The 10,137-nt window shown below is 35.9% G+C and overlaps 1 protein-coding gene across 2 annotated transcripts in view; it reads left to right on the top strand.

Moving 5' to 3' along the window:
- The window catches only part of LOC107715355 (uncharacterized), a 13,590-nt gene extending 5,175 nt beyond the window's left edge, over positions 1-8,415 (top strand). Inside the window, exons 5-7 of one of the 2 annotated variants that reach the window (XM_016521464.1) lie at positions 3,620-3,742; positions 4,438-4,520; positions 8,353-8,415. In XM_016521464.1, the coding sequence (XP_016376950.1) occupies positions 3,620-3,742; positions 4,438-4,467 (153 nt within the window). In that variant the 3' untranslated portion in view covers positions 4,468-4,520; positions 8,353-8,415. Of the gene's footprint in view, positions 1-3,619; positions 3,743-4,437; positions 4,521-5,413; positions 5,484-8,352 lie in introns of those variants that run through there. The other variant, XM_016521463.1, reaches the window with a different exon arrangement.
- The last annotated feature ends 1,722 nt before the right edge of the window (positions 8,416-10,137 follow it).

Below are 10,137 nucleotides of genomic sequence, written 5' to 3'. Positions count from 1 at the left end.
CTCAATGCCGTCAATGCCGACCTTGTGCTGCAGCGAAAACTAAAGTTACAGGGCAAACAAACAGACAAAAAAATTAAAATATGGCAGATTAAAATAAAATAGAACATTTTAGATTTTATCAGATTCAGATTTTTAAAAGATTAAAAAAAGAAAAATAGAGCACAGATAAAAAAAATAGAGCACAGATAAAATAGAGCACAAAAAATAGAGCACAAATTTTAAAAAATGCACAGATAAAAAAATAGAGCACAGATAAAATAGAGCACAAAAAATAGAGCACAAATTTTAAAAAATGCACAGATAAAAAAATAGAGCACAGATAAAATAGAGCACAAAAAATAGAGCACAGATTAAAAAAATAGAGCGCAGATTTAAAAAATAGAGCGCAGATAAAAAAAATAGAGCACAGATAAAATATAGAGCACAGATAAAATAGAGCACAAATAAAAAAAATGCACAGATTTAAAAAATGGTGCAGATAAAAACAATAGAGCAGATTAAAAAAGTGCACAGATTAAAAAATAGAGCACAGATAAAAAATAGATCAAGAGCACAGATAAAATAGAGCACAAATAAAAAAAATGCACAGATTAAAAAAATGGTGCAGATAAAAACAATAGAGCAGATTAAAAAAGTGCACAGATTAAAAAATAGAGCACAGATAAAAAATAGATCACAGATTTAAATAAAATAGAGCACAAATAAAAAAAATGCACAGATTAAAAAAATAGAGCACAGATAAAAAATGGTGCAGATAAAAAAAGTAGAGCATAGATTAAAAAAGTTCACAGTTAAAAATATAAAGCACAGATTTAAATAAAATAAAGCACAGATAAAATAGAGCACAAATAAAAAAATTGCACAGATTAAAAAAATAGAGTACAGATTCAAACAAATGGTGCAGATAAAAAAAAATAGAGCACAGAACGTTTCCTGAATGTTTATTCTTACTATATGTAATCAAAGTAATGTCCAGATAATATCCAGGTAGCACAGGTACGTCTGCTAATGATCGCTTAATCTGGAAAGCATCTGCTGTGTACAAACATCTGATAGACACCTTTAAGATGTCAGTTTTACATTCATTCTAAATCATAAACATCTTAAAGACATCTTCTAAACGTCTTTTTGATGTGATGTACGTGTGCTATTAGGGGTGCAGTTGTATATATGCACAGTTACTTCCTGGTTTTAGATAAGCCAGCTCAGTCATTTCCGGTCAACTGTCAAAATCAGCTGTGCTATACGGGGAGCACCCTTTGCTCGGTTTCTCTACATAATCCATTCACAATTTGAAGAAAAGTTTTGTTTGTCTAAGAGGACCAAACGTCCACGTATACAGTTTCAGGAACGACAAAAGCGAGTGTAAAAAATTAAGCGAGTGAATCTGCTATGATTGACCGTGATAAAGCAACAGATGGAACAAAACATCTGACGAGCCGATGGCAAAAACAGAGCTGTGCATTAAGTGGTTCAGAATAAATTCAGAATAACGAAACTACAGCAACAACAAGTCTGTTAGCTTGGCTGAATATATTTAGCAGCTTCTACAGTTAAAGATAAATATACATAATAGGATATTGGCGAAACAGATTTGGTAAACACTAACCAAATCGTATTTGCGTATTCGTGTTTGCGCTCTTGAGAACGTCAAAAGTTTCTATTTACAATGTGTTTTTGTAGCGTTGAGCAATGTAGCCAATCACAGATAGATCTGTTGATTCGTGAACTCCTCTGATTGGCCATTCCGTTCAAATAATCGCCGGATTATGTGAATCGCTCCCAAATCCTCTCACTGTAAAACGATGTAAATAAGAGGTTCATTGATTATGAAGGAACTTTGTGAGATCGCGATGAACTGAAGTGACACCTTTTTATTGAATATAAAGGAAGTGCTTTTTTTGCACTTTCTATGCTAAATATAATCCGTTCAGAATTTAAATAAAATATGTTTTTCGTGCTAAGGGCCATATACTGTACAAGCAGCAAAGTTTCAGGAGTGACATATCCATCATCCCTCACATAAATGCGGGATTCATTTTATATACACAAACATGTTTTAGCTGTTAATGGGGCGGGGCTCCAAGACAGGTTTAAAAAAGCATGAATTTTAAAAGATTATTTAAATTGTTAATGTTTTATGTCTTCATTTTATTATGACAGTTTTCGAAATTTTGAAAAATAATTTGTCAAAATAGATGTTCATTAAGCAATGTAAATGCAGACTAATAGATTAATAGAAAAATATTTGAATTTTCATGGAAAAATATTTCCTAATTGTGGTTGCAATCATTTACAAAAGTAGTGACTAGTAAATCTTGCAATTCGCTGACTGTACATTGCTATTATTGTTGTGGTAAAAAGTTTATAGTTTTGTAGCACTGCAGTACCATCATGACGTTAACTACTAGGCATGTCCAGATGTCAGACCCCACACACACTACATATATACAGGTGCATCTCAATAAATTAGGGAGCCCCTACCAAGTATTGAATACATGTACAGTAAATTAACATACTTTCCAGAAGGCCAACAATTCACTAAAAATGTTTTTTTTATTGGTCTTATGGAGTATTCTAATTTGTTGAGATAGTGAGTTGGTGGGTTTTTGTTAAATGTGAGCCAAAATCATCACAATTAAAAGAACCAAAGACTTAAACTACTTCAGTCTGTGTGCATTGAATTTAATACACAAGTTTCACAATTTGAGTTGAATTACTGAAATAAATGAACTTTTCCACGACATTCTAATTTATTGAGATGCACCTGTATATATGGTAACCACAAATTAACCATGGTTTTACTACAATAACCATAGTTGCCATCAAAATGCCAAAAAACATGGTTACTGCACTTATACTATAATAAAACCATGGTTCATTTTCGCAAAGGGGCCCATTTCCAGCCCTGCTCATATCACAACTGAAAGCTGACCAAACACAACAAACTGTTTTCTGTAAGCCATTCCTCTGCTGTGCCAGTATGAGTGAAGTCATTTGATCCAGCTGCAGGACACAAGCCATTTCATTTATTAGGGACAGCAGTATGACTGTGAGTTTAAATGGCTTCTATTGTTCTGTTGTGCTCCCCACTCACCCACACACACACACAGCTGACACGGCTCTATCACTACATGTACAGAACGTTTGGCTGGATTGTTGAATACAGGGAGATGGACACAAAAAGTTCAAGGGAAAGAGATACAGCTGTCATTCCTTGTTGTAACACTCCCACAGATCCATTCATCATCAGCCAATCAGTGTTCAGCAAACAGGTACTGTGACAGATACCACACCTATGACAGGCACCAGCACGTGGAGGAAAGAGCGAGACGGTGTAGACGGAGTCTGTAGGGGTGTAAGGAAGACTCGTCAATTACAAGCAGAAAAAAAAGACAGGACTGGTTCAAGAATCTGAATGCAATTCATGTGGATTATTTTGGAAAGGGCACTGAAATTTTAGATCAGCAAGGAAACAACATAACAAGGACTCACTGTCTGAGAAAAGGAGAGACGCAGAATAAAGAGTGTGGAGGATGGACACATGGCTGAATGAAGTCCAGAAGCATCCAGGCCTGTATGTCTTGTGCTGTTCTGTAACCTTCAGGATCCTTCACAGGTTCCTGCAGACTGTGCCCAGTCCCGGGACAGTGGACACAGACCCCTGGAGGACTTGGAAATGGAGGAACCTCTCAGTGTCACTCGTCCACTCACTGCTGACTGGCATCTGGGCCGTCGCCTGGTGAGTTGTTGTTTTTTATTCTTCTTTTTTTTTCAGTGATTTGTTTTACAGCAAGAACTTGAAATCACTTTATTTTATTATTTACAAATCCTTAAAATATAAATAAATGTACTTAAATGTTTTATTTAATTGTTGACAATGTCTAATAAATTGCCCTAGAATATTCCTCATATTTTAAGGATGTTTAAATAATTTTTACAAAGCAAAATACTGAGTAAGACACTGCAGAGGTTCAGTATCTCAAGTACATATGGAGTCAAAGCATATTATAGTTGTTTTGTTGAAATCTTAATAGCTTGTGTTTGTTGTTAGACGTTGTAGTTTGCACTAATAGCAATGTCTAAGAATAAACAAAAGTTATTGAATGTTCATGAACAGCACTTCACTTTCAGTTACTGATCTCTTAGTTTGGAAACAGGAAAAACCTGCTGGACAAGCATGAATGAGAGAATGAGAGTGCAACTAACTAAAAAAAAATACACCCATATAATTGCCATAGCATGAATCATCCCTCAAACCAAGCAAGAGTTTCACCACTGTGGGTGTTTTTTATTTTTATTTATTTATCTTTATCAGCAATGGACTTTTTTACTCTGTTATGTGTTGTTTAGTACCAGTTACTAAGCACATGCCTGTTGTATTTTGATCCTCAGGTTGATATGATCAACAGTTTGCATGTATCTGTGTCCCAACAGTGTCATACAGCATCCTGTGATGGTGCATGAAATCCACTCCACCTACACCCCATCAGCATACATGCTAGTCGTCGTCTCCTCTGGTCAGTAAACACATCAGCAGATATCAGAAACACATTGCACTATCATACAGTATTGCATACATTGCAATACAACACAGTTAACCTAGACTCTTGACACAAGTAGGAAGTATGTAACACGCATCTTATTTTTCTGATTCTCACGTTCTCCTGCATGTTCAACCATGTAACAATCCTGTGTAACCCTGATCTCCTGATAAGAGTTTAAGATGTTCTGTGACTCAGGTCTTTGGAATGATATTTTAGACAAGAATTAACATCTTAAAACTGTTTTTCTCACAGTCTTTAAATAGTTAAAGCTAGAGTTTATTGATCAAAAATACAGTAATAAAAGTAATGTTGTGACATATTAAAAATGTTTCTATAAAACGGTTTAAAATAACTGATGTCTGTGTTAATATTTTTTTATCATTACTCCAGTCTTCAGTGTCACATGATCCTTCAGAAATCAATCTAATATGCTGATTTAGTGCTCGAGAAACATTTCTTATTATTAATGTTGAAAACAGTTGTGCTGCCAAATTCTTAATAACTGTGATACATTTCAGGATTCTTTGAAGAATAGAAAGTTCAAAAGGACAGTATTTATTTGAAATAGTGAAGATTTTTATAATGTCATGTCACTTTTGATCAATGTAATGCATCTTTGCTGAATAAAAGTAATAATTTCTTACTGGGAAAAAAAAGGAATTGACCCCAATGGTAGTACATGGAGAACAATGTGTCATTAGAACAATGACCCCTTTAACACTGATTGAGTGACCCTACGGTGAACCTGTTCCACATACAGGGACTGGAAATTGACAGATATATTGAAATCCCTCTTGTAACTAAACACAATTGATTTTTAAAGGTTTTGTCTGGTCAATAAATGCAGCATTGATCTCCTTCAACAGGCTACTTCATTCAGGATGCTGGTGACATTATTTTTAGTGGCTACGCAAAAGCATCTTGGGAGTTTTTACTTCACCATGTTATGGTAAGTCAATACACAGGTTATCACACAGGGCCATGAAAAATGTTTCAAAAATGCTAGGTTAAGCCATAAAAACTCTTATTAGTCAGACCTGGAAAATGTCACAGCTTGTTCCCAAAGAGAAACTGAGATTCAGGACAAAGTTCTTGAGCAATGAAGTTATTAATTTTGAACCGGTAGATTAGAGTGGGCTCAGCTGTAATCCTGAAGTGGGGTGTATGGACTGCCACAATGATTGATTGCTAATCATTCCCACTTATACTTGAGGGAAATTTACCTTTGGTACTTGAAAAAAAAAAACCTATGCAATTCTAGTTGGATAAGACAATGTGCAATAATGACAACCAATCCTGTAGGAAAGACATTCCACACTCTATAAGCAACAGAAGCTGAGTTCAGAACACTTGGAAAGTTTTATTCAGATTCACACATGTACACAGGCACGTTAACAGGTAGGGCTCAACCTGTGCAGAGCACATGCCCTTTTTGTCCTTACCCTCCGAAGTGCCCTTTTTTTTAGTTTTTTTTTTTTGTTCTTCTTCAATAAATCAATGCTATTGGTCACCCTTTACGTCTGTCTGTCTGTTTTACAAATATATTTAGCGAATGAAAGGTATTAAAAATAGTTTGTGACTAAATCTTGTTGGATCCGCTCAAACTGTCAGTCAAACCTCATAACTCCGCCCCCAGTCTTGACTGACTGAGTGCAGTGAACTAGGGGGGGGGGCCCTTTTTCAATTTCAGCACATGCCCCTCAAAAGGTCTGTGCACGGCCCTGCATGTACATATTTACAAGAGCAAATGAGGTGGAAGACACTACAGACAAAAACATCCAAAATACACTTTTAAGTGTTTAGTTTATTGCACTGTTTCTATTTGTGTCTGTAGATTTCAAAGAAAGGCCTTTTTTCCTCATGCAATTAGCCAGAAATCTCCACTTCAGTAGCACCTACCTGCAGCAAACTTTACAGTTTTATTTCTATCTTTATTTTTTTATTTCTATCTTTATTTTTTTTCTTCCTAAAAACATTCATTCGTTCGTTCGTTCGTTCGTTCATTTATTGGCTTTTGACTGTATTTTCAGATTTATGGAGTGATAAAAGCAGATATCCAAAGTCAATTGTAAAAAAAAATTGACTAAGATGTCAACAAAATAAAACAAGATTTTTGAAACTGCCTTTTGAAGATTCCCCCCCCCCACTGTGACAACAGTGGAGTCATTCAAGTTCCTGGGCACCACCGTCTCTCAGGACCTGAAGTGGGAGTTTCACATAGACTCCATTGTCAAGAAGGCCCAGAAGAAGCTGTACTTCCTTCGCCAGCTGAGGAAGTTCAACCTGCCACAGGAGCTGCTGATAGTTCTACTCTGCAGTCATTGAATCCGTTCTCTGGCACTTCTGTGTGTCTGGTTCAGCTCAGCTACCAAATCAGACCTTAGAAGATTGCAGCGGATAGTCAGGACTGCTGAGCGAATCACTGGTACAACCCTGCCCACTCTCCAAGAACTGCACTCATCCAGAGTGAGTGAAAGAGCTGGCAAAATCATTCTGGACCCCTCACACCCAGCCCAATTCCTCTTTGAACTGTTGCCGTCTGGTCGGTGCTACAGAGCACTGAGCAGCAGAATGCCAGGCATAAGAACTGTTTCTTCCCTCACACTGCATGGAAAGTGTGATTTTCGTTAGTTAACGGCACTAAATTGTCATGGAAGTTTCTGGTTAACGACTGTTCACAGGAATGTGCAGGCAGCACAGATAATTGTTGAGAACTGCCGATAATTGATGTGGAATTGGCTTGGCAGTTAAACTCAATGCTTCCCATCCCCTCTGCCTAAGTGAAGCTTTCATATGTAAATTTCTATGCTGTGAGCTACACATATGCAAACCAGGGTAGTGGGGGACCTACGCACTGATCAGGAGGTGGTGCCAAGTTAACGGTTCATGAGACTGAACAGTTCCTGAACAGTTAACTTGGCAATAAACATGTGATAAACAACACTATTTATACATTTATTTATTTAACACGCATACCTCTTTTTATATTTCCTTGCATTTGTACATAACACACCTGTACATACAAATACCATCTATTGTTTACTTTGTATATTGTGTATTTTTCAAAAGAAAAGATGTATGTATGTATGTATTATTTACTTGTCCAATTTTTATTCTTTTTATTGTCTGTGTCTTGTCACTGTCATTCTGTTTGTGTTGTGGAAGCTGTCACCAAAACAAATTCCTCATTTGTGTAAACATACCTGGCAATAAAGCTCTTTCTGATTCTGATCCTGATCCAATGTTTAGATTTCTGTTCTGGAAATGTATGCCAATTAGTGCATATTTAGATAAATATAACATTTCAGAATATATGTAATACAAAAACTTTTGTAATAGACTTGTAATCACATTTCCAGGGTTCTCAGAAGTGAAAGTCATCACAGATTGGTGAACTTTTATAGCGGTGAACAGAAACTACAAGAAATAACATTTTTGCTTTCCCATTTGCTCCAATGGGATGGGGATGGGGGGATGGGGGGATGGGGACCATAATAGCATTTCTATAACTTTACAAAAGAGGAAGAAATTATTGTGAGATTACGTCAGTCAGAAGAAAGTTGTCAAATTTGCTGTCACTGTATATTAGAAACACTCACACAGCAGTGTTAACCAGTTTTCTGTCATTTAAGGCCCAGTTAAGAAAGCACAAAGTATAACATTGCTAGATTTACAATGTTAATAACTGCATCCTCACAGTCTGCTAAAAGGATCCATTCTTAATTTAATCAATCAAATCAGGATGTATGGTGATATCTATTTATGTTTTGTTTTAACTGTAAATCTCTGTTATGTTTTCCTGTAGGTGATCTGGTGTTTCGTGTATGCTGTGTTCACTCATCAGTATGTGGCAGGTGCAGTGGTGGCTTTATTTGTGGAGGTGAACAGTGTGTTCCTACACACACGTTTATTGCTCAAACTGGCTAAGGTGGCCCACAACTCTTTCATCTACACCGTTAACAAACTGTTCAATGTGGTGACCTACGTGACCTTCCGGCTTGGAGCACAGTTTTACCTCACCTGGTACCTAATACACCACTACTCATCGTTGGATCATGCCCTCTACTTCCTGATAACCATGATGCTCATGAACATCATGATTCTCATCTACTTCTACCGCCTCCTCCGAACCGACTTCTTCAGCAAGGGGCGTTCTCACAATAGTGGTCGTAAATTTGCTGAGGACTAAACCAACAGAGGCTGATGTCAATCAGTCATAAACCAAAGACTGCATTCAAGTGACTGTTAACACAAAATTTATCCATAGGATGCATGTGCTGAGAGTCAGATGTGAATCAGAGACATTTAAAGAGTTTTCACATGTTAGAATAAAACTTAAACTCTATAAACAACTTTATCTGATCTGTTAGCACAGACGGGTTTTTGCACTGCAAAGTGATTTTCTTGCTCAGTATCTTGTTTTCTACAAGTGTCTAAACATTCATACATCATGAAACATTTACTTAAGCAAAATGACTAGATTTTAAAGGATTAGTTCACCCAAAAATGAAAATGTGCTGACGATTTACTCAACTTCTGGATATCCAAGATGTAGATGAGTTTGTTTCTTCATTGGAACAGATTTGGAGAAATTTTGCATTACATTACTTGTTCACCGATGGATCCTCTACAGTGAATGGGTGCCGTCAGTATCATAGACGTGTATAGGGTCAGAAGGAGTTTACAGCTGATAAAAACATCACAATAATCTACATGACTCCAGTCCATCAATTAACTAATTGTGAAGCAAAAAGCTATGTGTTTGTAAGAAACAAATTCATCATTAATGCGTTTTAACTTTAAACTGTTGCTTCTGGCCAAAATACGAGTCATCTATCCATAATATTGCTTTCTCCAGTGAAAAAGTCCATCCTCTGTTGTCCTGTCACATCAAAATCCACTGACATTTGTTTAGAACAGTTTGACTGTTTTCGCTTGTAAATGGCGTTTGACGAATTTTTCCAATTCTGTTCTCATGATACAAACTCAAACTTAATTTTCATTTTTGCGTGAACTATTCCTTTAAGTTCTTTCAAAAAAAAAAGTGTTAAATCTGAAAAAATATCTGCCAGTGGGATAAGAATATCCCCTTGAGTTAAGTTTGGCAGATACTTTTTCAGAAAACAATACTTTGTATGTGACTTACTAAATTTTGCTTTTCTGTAAATGTATCTTGATTTAACAATTTTTAGAAATTTATACTGGAAAACAACATAAATCAATACTAAGACAAAAACTTCCAAAGTAGGGGCAATGCAGAGATGGGCAGTATTTTAATCAAATATATTTAAAATACGTATTTAATTACTTTTGAGTATTTTGTCATTCATATGTTGCTGGACAAAAAAAAAATCTAATGTAATGTGTAATTAAATACTTTGAGAGACAGTATTTTATATTTGAAATACTTAAAATACTTCAACAAGTAGGTCATTTTATTCTCAGATAATACAATATATTTCTTCACCTGTGTTAATAGTACTACCAACTATAGCCTATCACAGTTTTTGGCTTGATGCAAGTGAATCACATCCTGTTGGATCCATAGGCAGAGTCTTAAAGGGTTAGTTCACCAAAAAAATCTGTTGTT

The sequence above is a fragment of the Sinocyclocheilus rhinocerous genome, unplaced genomic scaffold (genome assembly GCF_001515625.1).
Source record: "Sinocyclocheilus rhinocerous isolate Xijiao unplaced genomic scaffold, SAMN03320098_v1.1 scaffold299, whole genome shotgun sequence".
Taxonomy (NCBI): Eukaryota; Metazoa; Chordata; class Actinopteri; order Cypriniformes; family Cyprinidae; genus Sinocyclocheilus; species Sinocyclocheilus rhinocerous.
The sequence above is the reverse complement of the archived record's forward strand: the minus strand, read 5'-3'. Positions and strand labels throughout refer to the sequence as shown.